The sequence below is a fragment of the Mobula hypostoma genome, chromosome 4 (assembly GCF_963921235.1).
Source record: "Mobula hypostoma chromosome 4, sMobHyp1.1, whole genome shotgun sequence".
Classification (NCBI taxonomy): domain Eukaryota; kingdom Metazoa; phylum Chordata; class Chondrichthyes; order Myliobatiformes; family Myliobatidae; genus Mobula; species Mobula hypostoma.
The window spans coordinates 32,691,749-32,709,182 of record NC_086100.1 but is presented as its reverse complement, the minus strand read 5'-3'; the positions used below and the strand labels follow the sequence as shown (position 1 = coordinate 32,709,182).

The following is a 17,434-nucleotide window of genomic DNA, read 5'->3' as shown; positions in this document are numbered from 1 at the left end:
AACTCAAGCCCTACAATCCAGCAATGTCCTTGTGAAGTTTTTGTGTGCACCCTTTCTAACTTAATCACATCCTTCCTACTGTGAGTAGCCAGTAGAGCAGGAGCTGGGAAGTAAAATTAAGCTAAATAGTTATCTTTTATTTTGCTGTTTGGACATCATGGATTAAGTGGCATACTTTTTGTGTCATAAATGATTACTAGAATTTTAGTTTGCTAAATTTGGTTTCTACTTTATTTGTGTATGCAAAGTTATCTGCCATCTTAACAAGATTTAACCAGTTATTGTCCACTCTTTTCCAGGTGGATTTATTCAGTAAATCCCTATTACTAATCCCTATACATTTGGAAATTCATTGGTCACTATTAACAGTTGACCTTCCAAATAGGAAAATTTGTCTCTATGATTCTCAAGGCATCCATTTTAATTCCTGTGTTCAGGTAAGACAATTTTTCTGAAGAGCTTTTAATCACATTTTTAAAACCTTTTTTTTAAAGGAAGTGATATTTGCTGGTAACTTGGTCTGTGAATGGTAATATGAACCTATTCCTGTATGGTTGTATTTCTTGTGTGGATCCTGGTTAACTTCCCCAGCTGAATGACCTATCAGTGTATGATAATCATTCAACCATGAGATCCTATCTTCTTTTCATGCAAATATTTCACGTTGCTAGAGGAAGCATGATGCATAACCCTGTGAGTTATTATTCTTCCTTTTCTAGTCCAGTTGATGAAGCCGATTATAAGAATCCCACTGTCATAAATTAATACAGTTCAGATTTCCCTCTTTACACTGCATATAATTTCCCAGAGGTTCCTTAAGTTTGTCATGGCTGGGGAGGGGGATAGTGAGGATAAGCTCCCAATACCTATTATTATGAGACCCAATGACCTGTGTCTCAAATAGCTTCTGACTACCCGGTCCTGCTACTGGTGTTCACATGTGGCTTAGCTGCTAAACCAATGGAACTGTATAAACTGACAGGGGAAGTGGCAAAAATGGGTTACTGGTGCCTTAAAACCAGTGGCTTTGGACAGATGGGGATCCTCAGCCGTGTTTGGCAGTTCATCTAGGAGAGGAAAAGCTCTGATCAAAAACCTCTGCTGAGACAAGCATTTATTCCAAGTTTCAATGGTCCAGGACTTTGAATGACAGCCCAGTAACTTAACTGTACCTTACATGGCTATTGCGCTAGATTGTGAACTGAATATCTCCATGAATTAATCTTAGGTAGAAACACTCATTGAATTGGAGATGTTTTCAGATGAGAACAGTAAACAGTTACTTAAAGTCTAATTTGACGAATTCTAAAGAATTCAGATTTTATAAAAATATGTGTGTTCTTTTTTACTTTTCCCATTATCTCAGGAGGCAGCCAGGAGTACATTTTCTTTCTTTAACACAAACACAGCCTCAAAGTCTTAATTGTTCTGCAGTATTTATATATTTCACTCGAGGCTACCCTGCCCTTGGAATTAATTATTTGAAGGCCTAGAATAGATCAGCAGTTTAATACGCAGGAATTTAATGAATAGCTGGGGCTATTCGGGTTTCAACATCTTCTTGTCCAAGTTTAATAAAGATGCTAAAGGATAAGGGACACCTATCCCAACCACAAACATCCTCTTCCAGTCAGACATTAAGATTGATGATAACTGTTTTTAATTCCTCATTGCCTACACTTTGACTTGAAACTGCATTTTCAAAATGGTGACCACTTTGCCTCTTTCTTTCGATTCATAGAACATTCTAAAATATTTAAAAACAGAAGCTGGTGAGCGAAATTGCCCCACATTCCTGGAAGGGTGGAAAGCTTTTGCCACAACAGTAAGTTCCAGCCAGACTGACATCCTTCTGAGTTTCATAAAAGTATTACAGCTGTCTTAGCAAAGGAAGATCAACTGTGAAAGTGGCTAGGATAAAATTGATAGGAGAGTTATTAGAAAGGCTTATTGCATTTAAAATAGAGAAATTACTCCCTCTAGATGGCATGCATCCTTTGTTGCTGAAGAAAGTAAAGGAGAAAATTGCAAAGGCTTAGTCTCACAAACACGAGGAAATCTGCAGATGCTGGAATTTCAAGCAACACACATGCTGTAAAAGTTGCTGGTGAATGTAGCGGGTCAGGCAGCATCTCTAGGAAGAGGTACAGTCGACATTTCGGGCCGAGACCCTTCGTCAGTCCTGAGACTGTACCGCTTCCTAGAGATGCCTGCTGTGTTCACCAGCAAAGGCTTAAGTCTGTAGCCTTCAAAACTCTACTCTGCATGCTATTCAGACATTGATTATGTTGTCTCCACCTTCTTACATTCTAAAACACAACTGTTTTCTGACTTCCTTGTACTAACAAGAGTCTTCGATCTCTCTCTGTGCTGCCTGATCTGCCGAGTTCGTGTACCCCATTTTGTTCCATCTCTCTCTGTGCTGCCTGATCTGCCGAGTTCGTGTACCCCATTTTGTTCCAGCAAAACTTCCTTACTTTTGTAGTCCAGCCCTTGCAATAATGGACAACCATTTGCCCTCCTAATTGCTTCTTGTGCCTGCAAACTTAATTTCTGCATCTCATAATCCCTCTCTGTTCCTACATTTCTCATTCTATAATTGTATTAGAAACATAGAAAACCTACAGCACAATACAGGCCGTTTGGCCCATAATGCTGTGCCAAAGATATACTTAGTTAGAAATTACCTGGGGTTACCCATGGCCCTCTGTTTTTCTAAGCTCCATGTACCTATACAGGAGCCTCTTAAAAGACACTTCATTCTTCTATTCTACCAAATTGTATAACTGAATTTTTCCATTTGGTGCACCATCTGTTACCTCTATAATACTCATTTAAACATTTTCCTTTGCAGATTTGCAGCCTCTCAAAGCTAGTTTCCAGCCTATCCATGAGGCATTATATCCACCTCTTACTGTTTTAGACATTGAAATTGTATACAGGTTAAGGTTTATGGTATTATTTGCGCATCCTTCTGGGCAAGTGGGGTGCTTTATATTTTACAGTAAGTTTAGTAAACTACTGTTCTGCTGTTTGCAGTGCTTGAAGTACTGTAAGTTGTATAGATTGGCTTTCTGAAGTTTTCATAGAATAGTACAGCACAGAAAAAGACCCTCCAGCTAAATCAAAAACACCCAAAAATTAATCCCTCCTTCCTACACGATGTCCATATCCCTCCATCTTCCTCACGTTTATGTGCCTATCTAAGCGTCTCTTAATAGCCTTTCATGTATTTGCCTCTACCACCATACCATACCAAGCAGCACATTCCAGGTATCTACCACTCTCTGAGTAAAAAACTTAACCCTTACATCCCCCTTGAACCTACCCCTTTTCACTTTCAATGTATGCCTTCTGTGATTTGACATTTCTACCCTGGGAAAAAAAGATGCCCCCTGTCTATCTGTGCCACTCATAATCTTAAAATCTTCTATCAGATCTCCCCTGATAGGAGCCTTCAATGGAAAAGATAGAATATCCTCATTCATATGAACAAACTGTACACTACCACTCTAATGTTTTCTGTAATTGATCAATTCTCCAATAGCACTGTCCACTCAGCACCCTAATATTACTATATTATGTATCCTAAATCTGTTTGGTAAGAATCTCTATAATTAATTTTAGAAAATTCATTTCGGGCAGAAAAGAAGGCTAGCTTTAAATTTTGCTGGGCACTATAAGAAACAGATGTTGGGGTTGGCTTAAAACTCTTAACCCTATAGGCATAGTACCAATCTGCGATTACAAAAATAGAAACAATTAAAATTGCCATTAGTGGTGGAAGGTTCAGACAGTTTAAAATGGACTGTTGAATTATTTAATTTAATGTCTGTATTCTTCTTCCATAGTGCATTCCTCAGCAGAAAAATGATAGCGACTGTGGTGTATTTGTGCTTCAGGTAGGTTGACTTTCTATCTTCTCTGATTTAATTGTGCAGTTGGAGTACACTGCTAACAAAATGTTTCAACCAGCACTGAAGGAGAAGCTGGGTCCTGCCGGCAGTATTCTACCTCCTGATTGATTTTGGAGAAGTGAGGTGTTTCCATTTCTCACACTATAAATGCTGTAATCAGCAAATGTTATAATCAAATTGTTGTGGAGCTGGTATCTTTGTATCTGAAATAAATTAAGAGATAAGGAAAACAAGCCGGAAGTGTTAAGGGAGGAATTCATCTTTTCTGATTTTTTTTTTAAAGACCTGTTGTGAATTTTAATTGAAATATTTTCATATGTTTGAGGTTCCAAAAACTATTACTCCATATTGCCAGATCAGAACTGTTAAGGACTTGCCTAATCACTTCACATAAAATATCTCAGTTCACTATGACGTATAAGCAGCAGATAGGTCGAGGTGTTGGCACGTGGCCAAGTCGTTAAGGTGGTCGTCTACAACAGGAATTCTGCAGATGCTGGAAATTCAAGCAACATACATCAAAGTTGCTGGTGAACGCAGCAGGCCAAGCAGCATCTATAGGAAGAGGCGCAGTCGACGTTACAGGCCGATCACCCTTCGTCCTTCGTCAGGAGTTCGTCTAGTGATTTGAAGGTCGCTAGTTCGAGCCTTGGCTGAGGCAGCGTGTGTGTCCTTGAGCAAGGCAATTAACCACACATTGCTCTGCGACGACATTGCTCTCCGGAGCCAAGCTGTATGGGTCCTAAGCCCTTCCCTTGGACAACATTGGTGGCGTGGAGAGGGGAGACTTGCAGCATGGGCAATTGCTGGTCTTCCATACAACCTTGCCCAGGCCTGCGCCCTGGAAACTTTCCAAGGCGCAAATCCATGGTCTCATGAGACTAACGGATGCCTACAAGGTCGAACTTTAAAATAAATAAAGGGTATTTAATGTTATGTGCTCCAAAACGTGTGGCAAAATAAGAAATCGAATTTGAAATACTAAAATTGAAGGTCTATCAGAATCTGAAAACAAGGACTTAACAAGATGAGTTGATGCTGTGTAATTATTTTTATTATCAAAAATAAGGTCTGTATAGTGTTTCCTCAGTATAGTGTGCTGGATCTAGGTTCTGAAACTAGAATATTTAGTATTTTACAAAGCATGTAAAGATAGTGAACTGTCAACCATGCCATCTACTCCTGGGTTACATCAGCAACTTGCCCAAAATTCATTCTTCAGCTGATGCCATCAAAATAAAAAGTTAGTAATTCATTCATTCTATTGGTATCTTCATGCACACGAAATCATTACTGATTATTAAATTAATACTAACATAACATTTTCATGTTTCTTGAAAGTACTGTACAATGAGCTGCGTGAGTGACTCATGTTGAACTTGTGTAGATTTGATTATTTTCCCACATCCTGCCAGTATTTCAAAGCACAATTCGTTAAAGTTGTTCATACCAAACTTTTTGATTGTCGTTCCAGTACTGCAAGTGCCTGGCTCTAGGACGACCCTTTCAGTTTTCTCAAAAAGATATGCCTGAAGTAAGAAAATTGATCTACAGGGAACTGTGTGAGTGCAAGCTTATGGAGTGAGCAAGCAAACTGTATGAATCTGAAACTCCTCACAGGAAACTGCATTCCAGCAGATAGATGTGGCCAAATGTTGTTTTGTATTATCTCAAAGGAGAAGAGAAACAAAGCAGGGAGGGGGCTGAAGCACTGAAGAACCAGTGGCAGTGTTTGCCTGCTTTCCAGGTGTGTGCATGGCCCAGACATCTTCAGACTTGATAGAAGCACAACTTTGCTTGTTTGCCCAGTTGCTGACAAATTGCATGTAGTAGACTATAAATTTAGACTTCCTTATTGTCTCCATATTTCTGAAACCTCAAGTAAAGGAAGTAGAAACTTTTACATTAACTTAGCAAGGAGAAAACTGAAGTCTTAGTGTAGAAACTGACCCAGGTATTGATAAGTGAAGGCCCTTCTTATCCATGAGGGGGATTTTCTGTTTCCATGGATGTTTAATGGCCATTAGGTCATTGTGTTAAGCTGCAACTGTTAAAATATTTAAGCCAAACCATTAAACTGTTTTTCACATACATGTACAATGGGTTACTATCTGAAGTTTCTCAATTTCAATAGTAAAATGATGGAATGGTTTGCTAGATTGATATAATAATCCATTCTCAAAGTTAATATGTAAGTTTACCTGGTTCAGTAATGATAGAAAATCCTTCCTCCTCCTGATTAATATTGTTTTATAGTATTTTATTTACTGCTGCTAACTTGGAAGTTTTACTCTGAAAGGTGAAGGAGCACAAAGTGGATATCTAGATATTGCAAACCTGAATTTAGTAAACCTTACCCTGTTTTAATGTTTATTTGAACTTGATCATTACCAGAAAAGTAAGCACGCATCCTCCACTGGCTGTCTTAAAAAGAGGTTGGCTGCTTTGATAAACAGAGGGCACTTATTAACCAATGTGCCAGTGACTGGAACTGCAGTTGTGCACAGGTCAGACCAGCTAAGGACACTGATTTTTAAAGATAGAGAAACTTTATCCTTATTTTACTGATTTGAAAAAAAATTCTAATTCGAAAACTGCCATAGTGGGATTTGTTTACGGATTTTTCATCCGTTACTGTATAGCCCTCTGCCTACTTCTGTTTATCCTTTAATGTTATTTTATTTTTCATATGGTCAAATTGAGATATAATCTAAAACTGGCATCTTATTGATGTGACCTTTCTTACCCTAACTCAGATTATAGAAATTGAGTGAAGTGTAAGAGAGAAACAGTGGTCATTTTGAAAACAGTAGTGTCAACTGCTATCTTTGTACTCTGCTCAATTGATATTGCACCAAGATTTCAGATTTTATAAAACTGAATTCACTCATTTTCTTTTCAAAATTGTGCTCAACCTTACTGTCTGCACTAAATTCAGAATGTTTTCATATTCATATGCTTTAAACAATCAATTCTTCCTATTATTTAAGATTAAATCCATGAGTGAGAAATGATTAAAACCTTCTAAATTGTTGAATGGTCTGGGTCTCAAGCACAACAGTTAGAAATCGACCTTAATAATTTCAGAAACTTGCACATAGTTCGAGATTCTGAAAATAAACAGCTTTTACTTGATACTTGCATTTTCATAATCCAGAAAGAAATGCTTAAATCTGAATTCCCAGAATCTCCATTGAAGCCATCTCAGTTGAATTGGTGACCTTGTATTCAGAGTTTAGCAGCGCAATGCATCATACAACCAGTTGGTAAAAATGTTACATTTATAAACATTAGTGCAATAACAAAGTGTAAGGTAGATAATTTTTTTTTTAACTCACAAAAGGTTGTAATTAGTTCTATGTTGTTATGGAATTGAACAATAAAGTATTTGAGTATTTAATCCTTTCTTTGTTACTGATGGTTCTCACAAAAACTTTCATTTCTGTAGAGTAAAATCTTCCCCTCTTTGGGATCTTTTCTATATAGAAATTGTTTTGTTCAATTGACTAAGATTAGTTATGATTCAGTTTTTAAATACAAAATCTTTCAACACAATGGGTTTAGGAATTATTTCTGAATCATAAAACACCTGTCACTTGAGAGCAATTATACCAGCTTGATTTATTTCAATTAACCTCATCTCTGAACTAATATCAATTTATGCACATTTTAAGTGGCTATCTAAATATTAGAAATGATTAGAAGTTTATACAGCACAACAGGAGAATCAAGGAAAAGTAATTGATACTGGGAAATTAGTCTGACTACAGAATTAACGCCATAGATTATGGGAAGGTTGTAACATCAAATTTGGTGTTCTCCAGGTCCAGCTATACCTGTGTCAGTTTTCTACATCATCCATAACTTTTGAACCAATCTTGGATGTTCTGAGTACTCAAAATTATAATTTGCAGCTCCTACTGCTTAACCATTATAATAAAAGTTCACACAGGACTTGCAACAAGTTTTGTCAATCTCAAAGAATTTGAAGGTTACAAACAAGGACAGTTTAATTTTTTATTAAAATTGATTTAAACATTACAATTTAGGATTTAAACCTAAAGTAGTTTCATTTTTTGACATAATGGCAGTTGAAGCAAACAAAGCTAATAGTCACTGAATGCTACCTCACTTATCTCAAGGCAACAGCTTCATTAACTGAAAATGTACATGCAAAGACAATGTAAACTCTAGAATTTCTGTCTTGGTTCTGGAACCCGCTGCATCTGGACCAGCTTTCCAAAACCACCTCTTCCGGCATCATAATCAGTCCTGTATTCGTCACGCACCTGCATGGAAAATAAAAACAATGCAACTATTTATATATGGTTATCAGGGGTATAACTTGTCAATTCTTCCTTACTTTCCTCAGCCAATTATGAACCAGTACACTGACTGTCTTGTCAAATCTCAAATCAAGTTTAAATATTTGCAAATAGTACTTGTTTTAAACAGGTATATTTTGCAATATTTGTATTGTGCTTTTCTGCACTGTCTTAAAAAAACAAATTAAAGGACATCAGAACAAAATGTTGAGCATTCACTTGAAAGTGTTCAGCCGAAGGGCTTGTATCCATAATGTACTGTTATATGATTCTAACAAAACAGGATATAACAGCACAAAGCTTACTTTTAAAGCAACTTAAGTCAATGGGAATTGGTACTAAATGGGTACTAAAGAAACCAAACTACAAAGCAAACCAGAAACCTAAGCAGAACAGATCTGTCTCCTGCCTGACTCGAATATTTTCAGTGCTAAGTTTCTACTGTTATTAATTTTACAGGAATTTATACAGTCTACTGTCACTGTTTATAAATGCAAAATCATGTTCTAGGGACAATAAACAAATAAACTTTAGTACTTGACAATACCATGAGTAATTTTGTTTCCAGCTCATTTTTGATTACATGAAATTTTTAACCTTTGATTGCATTTTAGTATATTTATATTCTTTGAAAATACAAATTCTCTCAGCATTAAAAAGCTTCACTTGAATCCTTGAAGAATATAATTTCATTTCTCAAGAACACAAAATATCAAATACCACATACCTGACCGCCAGATTTTCCTCGGCCAAACTGCCTGCCTTCCCTGAAGCCGGTATCCCAATCTGTTCTGATAATGCGATCATCCAAACGTGTTCCGTTAATAAACCTCATACAATGTTCAGCATCAGCACGTGTGTAATATCCAATTCATTCATTAAGGAAAAAAATGTTTAAACAAGAGCTTGTGTATAAGTTAGAGAAATACAATTTTTCTTTTAACTTTCTTATATGACAATGTTAATGTATGAAAAGCCTGTATGTTGAAACTTTAATAGTCAAGCACCCTTGGAATCTGAACTGTGCCAAACCTTAGAAATTGACCCCACCCCATCATCTTCCCCTAAGCAGAAAAACTGCTTTTTCAGTGTCGACACTTGAGTCACACAAGGGTTTTGAACAGTCCATAATCTTAAATTTCCTAAAGTCAGAAATGCTATCTGCTGAGATCACCAAGGTTGCTATAGGTTAGTACAGATCTTACTTAAAATTTTTTAGTATAGCTCTAAACTACAAAATCAAAACATGCCAGACCACAGATTAGAGTTTCAACATGCAATATACTTGGTGTGGGATAATATGGACACTCATGCAACTTAAAATTCTTGGTTCTAGTCCCTCCTACAAAAAAGGAACACACAAATCTTTGTTCTCCTCTAAATCTCCCACATGCAAAGATTCTCATGGATACAGCTTAGAAGACAACATTTGGCCTGTAAACTCTATGCAAGAACAGAGAACAATCCAGCTGCCCTCACACCCCAGACTCGCAAGGTTTACCTTTGTGCTTTCCAGGCACTTCATCAAAACATATGTCCTCACAGTGTGATACCATCTTCATTCTATGTTGGTAAACTCTTGCCCTGTTTAATAGTCATTATTAGCTCAACTAAAAATTCTAAATTATTTTTGCTAGCCTCTGATATTTACGGATATAGAGGCAAGGTGATTGATAGTTAGTTTCCTGATTTACAATTATCATAAATGACAGAAACAACTTGCAGTGCTATATGGCCTTTTCCTGTCCTTAACCCAAAACCACTTGAACCAACACCCTTGTGCATGTTCAGCTATATAAAATGATGTACCTTATAAAGCAGTGGGTTCAGAGAACATAAAAAACTATAGACACACAAAAAGATACTCCACAAAACAGAATCCGCATGAAGTTTTCTTGATTTTATCCAGGCCCATGATGATTCTTTTAACATCTCCACTTTTTGAGAAGAGCTCATAGATCTGTTCTTCAGTTGTGTAGAATGACAGATTCCCAACATAGAGAGTACAACTGTATCTCAGCAGTCTGTCCTGCTCATATCGGCTTCCCTTAAGAGCAAATAAACATTAAGAATATAACAAAAATATATTCTGTGCAATAAAAGTAGTTGGTCTTTTGGCCCCTGGCACAATAAATCAATAATGCAGAAACAAACTACAGGTTGTGAACTTTCGGGCAAAAGCTCCCCAGTACATAAGAAATAGAAACAGGAGTAGGCCATTTGGCCTGTCAAGCCTGCTCCACCATTCAATAAGATCATGGCTGATCTGGCCATGGACTCATCTCTACCTACCTTTTCCCCATAACCCTTAATTCCCCTACTGTAAAAATCTATCCAACCTTGTCTTAAATACATTTACTGAGGTAACATCCACTGCTTCATTGGGCAGACAATTCCACAGATTCACCACTGGAAAAAGCAGTTTCTCCTCATCTCCATCCTAAGTCTACTGCCCCAAATCTTGAGGCTATGTCCCCTAGTTCTAGTAAATCTGCCAAGCTGCCAAAAATAAAGTTAGCTACCTCTAGATACACTAGGCACTGCCTGAATTGAAGAAGCAATCTGACTTAAAAATGGTTATCCAAATCAGTTTTCAAATTCCACTTCCAAACACACTGAATTTCTACTCCTCCTCAAAAGAGTGGGCAAAACTATGTTCAAAAGAGCACTGGAAATACTTTATACTTTATTGTCGCCAAACAATTGGTACTAGAACGTACAATCACAGCGATATTTGATTCTGCACTTCCCACTCCCTGGATTACAAATACTAAAAATAGTAAAAATTAGTAAATATTAAAAATTTGTATTATAAATCATAAATAGAAAAATGGAAAGTAAGGTAGTGCAAAAAAACCGAGAGGCAGGTCCAGATATTTGGAGGGTACGACCAAGATCCGGGTCAGGATCCGTTCAGCAGTCTTATCACAGTTGGAAAGAAGCTGTTCCCAAATCTGGCCGTACAAGTCTTCAAGCTCCTGAGCCTTCTCCTGGAGGGAAGAGGGACGAAAAGTCTGTTGGCTGGGTGGGTCGTGTCCTTGATTATCCTGGCAGCACTGCTCCGACAGCGTGCGGTGTAAAGTGAGTCCACGGACAGAAGATTGGTTTGTGATGTGCTGTGCCGTGTTCACGATCTTCTGCAGCTTCTTTCAGTCTTGGACAGGACAATTTCCATACCAGGTTGTGATGCACCCTAGAAGAATGCTTTCTACAGTGCATCTATAAAAATTAGTGAGGGTTTTAGGGGACAGGCCAAATTTCTTTAGTTTTCTCAGGAAGTAAAGGCGCTGGTGGGCCTTCTTGGCAGTGGACTCTGCTTGGTTGGACCAAGTCAGGTCATTTGCGATATTGACCCCAAGGAACTTAAAGATTTTGACTTGTTCTACTTGCACACCACCGATGTAAATTGGGTCACGCGGTCCACTACTCCTTCTGAAGTCAACAACCAATTCCTTCGTCTTGCTGACATTAAGGGATAGGTTATTGTCTTCGCACCATGCCACCAGGTTCTTAATTTCCTCTCCGTACTCAAACTCATCATTACCTGAGATACAGCCTACAGTTGTTGTGTCATCAGCAAAGTTATATATTGAGTTTGATGGAAACTTTGCTACACAATCATGGGTGTACAGTGAGTACAGCAGGGGGCTGAGTACACAGCCTTATGGGGCACCAGTGCTCATGGTGATTGTAGAGAAGAGCTTGTCTCCTATTTTTACAGCCTGGGTCCTGGGAGGAAGTTGAGATCCAGCTGCAGATCTGAGTGCTAAGGCCCAGGTTCCGGAGCTTAGGAATCAGTTTATTTGGAATGATGGTATTAAAGGCAGAGCTGTAGTCAATGAAAAGGAGCCTTACATATGCCTCTTTATTCTCCAGGTGTTCTAAAGAGGAATGTAAGGCCAGAGAGATGGCATCTGATGTTGACCTGTTGCTCCGGTAGGCAAATTGCAAAGCGTCGCGGTTGACCGGTAGGCTGTGGTTGATGTGTGCCATAACCACTCTCTCGAAGCACTTCATAGCAATTGATGTCAGAGCCACAGGTCGATAGTCATTCATTCTTCGGCACTGGGATTATCGTTGCCTTCTTAAAACACGAGGGGATCTTAGACTGAAGCAAGGAGCAGTTGAAGATGTCAGCAAGTACTCCAGCTAGCTCGCTTGCACAGGCCCAGAGAACCCGTCCTGGGACGCCATCTGGGCCCCTCGCCTTTCTTGGATTTATCTTCAGGAAGGCCCTTCTAATGTCCTCCTCAGTGACGATGAATCTCGATGCCACCAGGTCCGGTTCATCCAGAGGGAGCGGGACGCTCCTCTTCTGTTCGCATCTTGCGTAGAATACGTTAAAGTTCGTCAGGAAGAGAAACGCCACAGTTATTGATATTCCCAGCCTTTTCTTTGCGCCCAGTGATCTCATTTAGACCCTGCCATAGTCTACTGGCATCCCTCTGGTAAGCCTGGGCTTCCAACTTGGCTCAATATTGCCTCCTGGCGCCCATAATGGCTTTCCAGAGTTCATGCCTGGATTCCATGTAGCAACTGGTATCCCCGGACCTAAAAGCCGCAGCTCTAGCCTTTAAGAGGGACTTGACCTCATAATTCATCCAAGGTTTCCGGTTAGGGAATACCCGGATCGTCTTGCAAGACACACAGTCCTCAGTGCATTTCCAAATAAAGTCGGTGACAGCTGAGGCATACTCATCGAGGTTAGCTACCGAGTCCTTGAATTCTAACTTTAAGAAGCAGTTCTGGCGCATCTCTGCATCTGCACATCATCACCTGGTTACAAATGCTTGACTTAAGTACATCCTATAAATACAAATGAGCACACATACATTCAAAACTCTGATTAATGTTAACATATCTGTTCCTACAAAAAGCAGTTTCCCCATATGCACTAGACAAATGAGAATCACTGACAATTTCATGATATTTGATGTTTTGCTGCAACAGTCTGGTGCAAGACAAATTTTTAATAAAAATCACAGGATGGGTGAGAAATTGGGTGGCGGTGTTTATGGACCAGAAATCTGAGGACAGCGGAGAAGAAGCTGTTCCTTAAACAATGATGAACATCTTCAGGCTCCCGTGCCTCCTCCACGATGTTAGTAATGTGCAGAGGGTACATCTTGGATACTGGGGGTGCTTAATAATGGATGCTGTCTTTCTAAGGTACCAACTTTTGAAGATGTCCTCCATGGTGGGGAAGGTTGTGTCTGTGATGGAGCCATCTGAGTCCATAACCCTCAGCAGTCTCTTGTGATCCTGTGCACCAGTCTTCAGAATTCTGATCCAACTAGTTAGAATGCTCTCCACAGTAGGTGCACACCCCTTCCACCACTGACTCCCCACTGAGGGCTAGTTTGCATTTTTTTGATTTCCTCTCCTGAAATCCACAATCAATTCCTTGGCCTTGCTCATGTTTGAGTGCAAGGTTGTCATTACAGCACCACTCAATCAGCCAATCTATCTATGGCTCCTCATTGCCAACAGCTATGTCACTGGTGAATTTATAGACGGCGTTTGAGATGTGCCAAGCCACGCAGTTAGGATTGTAAAGAGAGTAGAGCAGGGGGACTAAGCATGTATCCTCGAGATGTGCCTTTGTGATCATTAGTGAGATGTTATTACTTCTGATGAGAAGACAACTCAACTCTCCTGCCACTACAGTTATCTTAACAAAGCAGTGAAATACAAACCGTACATCTCCGTGGATCAGGTAATATCTGGGATTGTTTCCATAGAGCAGGTAATTGTGCTGTATAATCACAGTACAATGCCATTACAGGTGTCCCCTGCTTTTCGAACGTTCGCTTTACGAAACCTCACTGTTATGAAAGACCTACATTAGTTCCATTTTCACTAACAGATAGTGTTTTCACGATTAGGAAAAAAATCAGCGCGCGCCCCGAGCAGCCGTTAGCAAGATGAGTTCTAAGGTATCGGAAAAGCCTGAAAGAGCTCGCAAGGGTGTTACACTTAGCGTAAAACTAGACATAATTAAGCGTTTTGATGAATGAAGTAAGGACGTGAGTTTGGCTTGCGGAACCTGACGAAGATGATGTTGAAGAGGTTTTGGCATCCCATGACCAAGAACTGATAGATGAAGAGCTGATGCAATTGGAAGAGGAAAGGATAACAATCGAAACAGAATGCAGTAGCAAACTGAACGTGAAGCAACTGCGAGATTTTCGCTGCAATGATAAAGTATGACTTTAATTTTGAAAGGGTATGTCAGTTTAAGGGATATTTGCAGGATGGTTTGAGTATTTACAAAGAACTGTATGACAGGAAAATGCGCGAGGCTCAGCAGTCAAGCAAGCCTTCCACATCAGCCACAGCAGACGACGAACCTCGACCTTCAACATTGAGGCAGGCAGTCATAGGAGAAGATGAGCTGCCTGCCCTAATGGAAACAGACGACAACATGACACCCCAGTGTCCCATCACCTCAACCCCCAGACCACGGACAGATCCCGATCCGCGGAGAATGCAGCGGTAGCCGGGAGGCACACAGATCTTTAACAAAAAAGCCGAAATAAACATGCTAATTAATTAGGTGCCACCCGACACGTAAATGTCGGCCCAGATCAGAGGTGATGCAATTGGCAATCACCTCTGATCTGGGCCGATCATTAAGTGCCGGGTGGCACGTAATTAATTAGCATGTTTATTTTGGCTTTTTTCTTAAAGATGTGCTGTGTGCCTCCCGGCTACCGCTGCATTCCTGCATGCTTCGCGGATCGGTATCGATCGGCAGCCCGGAGGGTGGGGGCCACTGCACCACCCAAATTCCGACAACTCAGTCTAACTCAACATCAATGTACTCAGCAAGCTGTCTTCCTGATTCCCGCAAGTGATACTACACTGTACATACATTATTTCTACTTTATATAGCCTGTGTATTTTTACGTGTTATTTGGTATGGTTCGGCAGCTTCATAGCTTAATGGTTACTGGAGAGAGTGTTTTTGCCAACAGCGCTTGCCTGAGATTTTCGCTACGGAGAACAGTGCAGGCAATGATTGTGGAAAAGTATTTCTACTTTATACAGGTTGTGTATTTATCATATCATTCCTGCTTTTACTATATGTTACTGTTATTTTAGGTTTTACGTGTTATTTGGCATGACTTGGTAGGTTATTTTTGGGTCTGCGAACGCTCACAAAATTTTCCCGTATAAATAAATGGTAATTGCTTCTTCGCTTTACCACATTCCGGCTTACGAACCATTTCATAGGAACGCTCTACCTTCGGATGGCGGGGGAAACCTGTACTGTGCTACCCAAAGTAAAAGAAAATTGATGGTAGTGCATACAAAAGGGAAACTATCACAATGGAAATTAAAATTAGGTTTCGATCATTCAACTCAGCAGTGGTATAAAATATAAAGTACATATTTTTGTGCATTTTAAAGGATCAAGCTTGATGCATCCAACAGCAAGTGCTGACCACGCTGCAAAGTGCACTTGATGCTTTAGCTCAAATTATTAAGGAGAGTCAAATATGTTCAATGTGGACAAGATTGTATTATATTGGGAACATATTCCCGGACATACATTTAGAAAAGGAAGAAAATGGTGATCCAGGACATCAAGCAGCAAATGAGAAACTGACCCTTTTACTTAGTGGAAATACTGCCAGAGAATGCAAACTTAAGCCTTGTTTATCAGTTCAAGAAACTTCAAACTTTTAAAACTTAGAGGACATCTTTTCCAGTCATCTGGAAGTCCAACAGAATAGCATAGTGACATTGGCCTTTTCTGAAGACAAATTTTATAAACCATTTTATTCCTGAATGGAGAAATACTATGCATCCAAGAGATTTCCATTCAAGATTTTATTGGTTCTCAATACTGACCCCCGTATCCTACTTTTTGGATGACTTTCATCCAAATGACAAGATTGTGTACTTGCCATTAAACACCACAGCCATTTTCCAGCAAAAAGATCAAGGCGTAATTGTAACAACTAAATCACAATACTTGCACAAGCATTTTCCCAAGCTGTTTATCTGTTTCACAAGTGAAGCAGCAGAAAGCAAGATTTTAAAGCAAATTTTGGAAGTCATAAAACATCTATGATTCAGTAAAGATAATTGCAGACACCCGAGCTGAGGTAAAGTAAACAAGTACAAATGGTGCATGAATGAAATATTGCCCTCATTTTATTCATGATTTCTAAGGTTTTCTGAAAGGTGAAAAACTTTCAGAAAGGAGTGGCCTTTGTAATCAACTACAGCTTGACATTAATGAAGATGATTTAACTGACTTACTTGAATCTCATGCTGAAGAGCAAGTGATGAACATCTTAAGAAACTGAAAACCCTGAGTATGTCACAGAGGTACTCGGAGGGAGAATACTGGAGAGCTCATCCACAAAGTTAATGTGGAGGGAGTTCAGAAATTAGATAGGTGCAATTACGCTGATGGCATTGTACTATATGCCTCCAAAAAGCTACCAGGTGGAGGAATAAATATGTAGGCAGATTATGAAAAGGTACCAAGAAAAAACAGGGCTGTCATCACTGGGGACGTAACTATTGGAACTTCCTTAATACAAAAGGCTTAGAAATCTCTCCATATCTTCTGTGCATACAAGAGAGGTTCTGGAAATAATAGGAGAGACAACAGAGACTTTTGGAGAAGAGGATTTCGGTGGGTAATACCGTTCCGGCTGACCAGAAGTGCACCGAGAGCGGTAAGCGTAAAGGAGTTTTGTGCTTACTGATCTGGTTAACAACGGATGGTGCAATCCGGAGTATATTACGATCGAGGAACATGTTTACAGACTGGATACTGAACTTTTTACTGTTGGACTTCGGCCACATTCCACTGTGATACAACACTGGCAGAACGGGAGGTCGTTCCTGCCTGTGGCCATCGAACATGCAGCTCCTCCCGTGGAGGGTCAGACACCCTGAGCCAATAGACTGGTCCTGGACTTATTTTCCATCTGGCACAGTTTGCATTTTGTTGTTTGATTGTTGGGTTTTTTGGATTGCTATATTTACGCTCTATTCTTGGTTGGTGCGGCTGTAACGAAACCAAGTTTCCCTCGGGATTAATAAAGTATATCTATCTATCTATCTAGCATCTAATAAGAGGATTTACCTAGTTACTGGACCTAGCTTTGGGAAATGAGCCAGGCCAAGTAACCAAACAACGGGTGAATATTTTGGCACAACATATTATGA

At 39.5% G+C, this 17,434-nt stretch overlaps 2 protein-coding genes across 3 annotated transcripts in view; one reads left to right on the top strand and one right to left on the bottom strand.

The window, feature by feature from the left end:
- The window catches only part of senp5 (SUMO specific peptidase 5), a 28,241-nt gene extending 22,717 nt beyond the window's left edge, over window positions 1-5,524 (top strand). The window contains exons 7-10 of the mRNA XM_063045538.1: window positions 300-437; window positions 1,742-1,825; window positions 3,852-3,902; window positions 5,392-5,524. Coding sequence (XP_062901608.1) covers window positions 300-437; window positions 1,742-1,825; window positions 3,852-3,902; window positions 5,392-5,502 — 384 coding nt within the window. The 3' untranslated portion in view covers window positions 5,503-5,524. The remainder of the gene's footprint in view (window positions 1-299; window positions 438-1,741; window positions 1,826-3,851; window positions 3,903-5,391) is intronic.
- A 2,545-nt stretch (window positions 5,525-8,069) lies between these two features.
- ncbp2 (nuclear cap binding protein subunit 2) overlaps window positions 8,070-17,434 on the bottom strand; it is a 33,266-nt gene continuing 23,901 nt past the window's right edge. For both annotated transcript variants that reach the window (XM_063045540.1, XM_063045539.1), the window contains 3 exons: window positions 10,108-10,289; window positions 8,970-9,108; window positions 8,070-8,206 (listed from right to left, as the gene is read on the bottom strand). In XM_063045540.1, the coding sequence (XP_062901610.1) occupies window positions 8,108-8,206; window positions 8,970-9,108; window positions 10,108-10,157 (288 nt within the window). In that variant the 5' untranslated portion in view covers window positions 10,158-10,289 and the 3' untranslated portion in view covers window positions 8,070-8,107. The remainder of the gene's footprint in view (window positions 8,207-8,969; window positions 9,109-10,107; window positions 10,290-17,434) is intronic.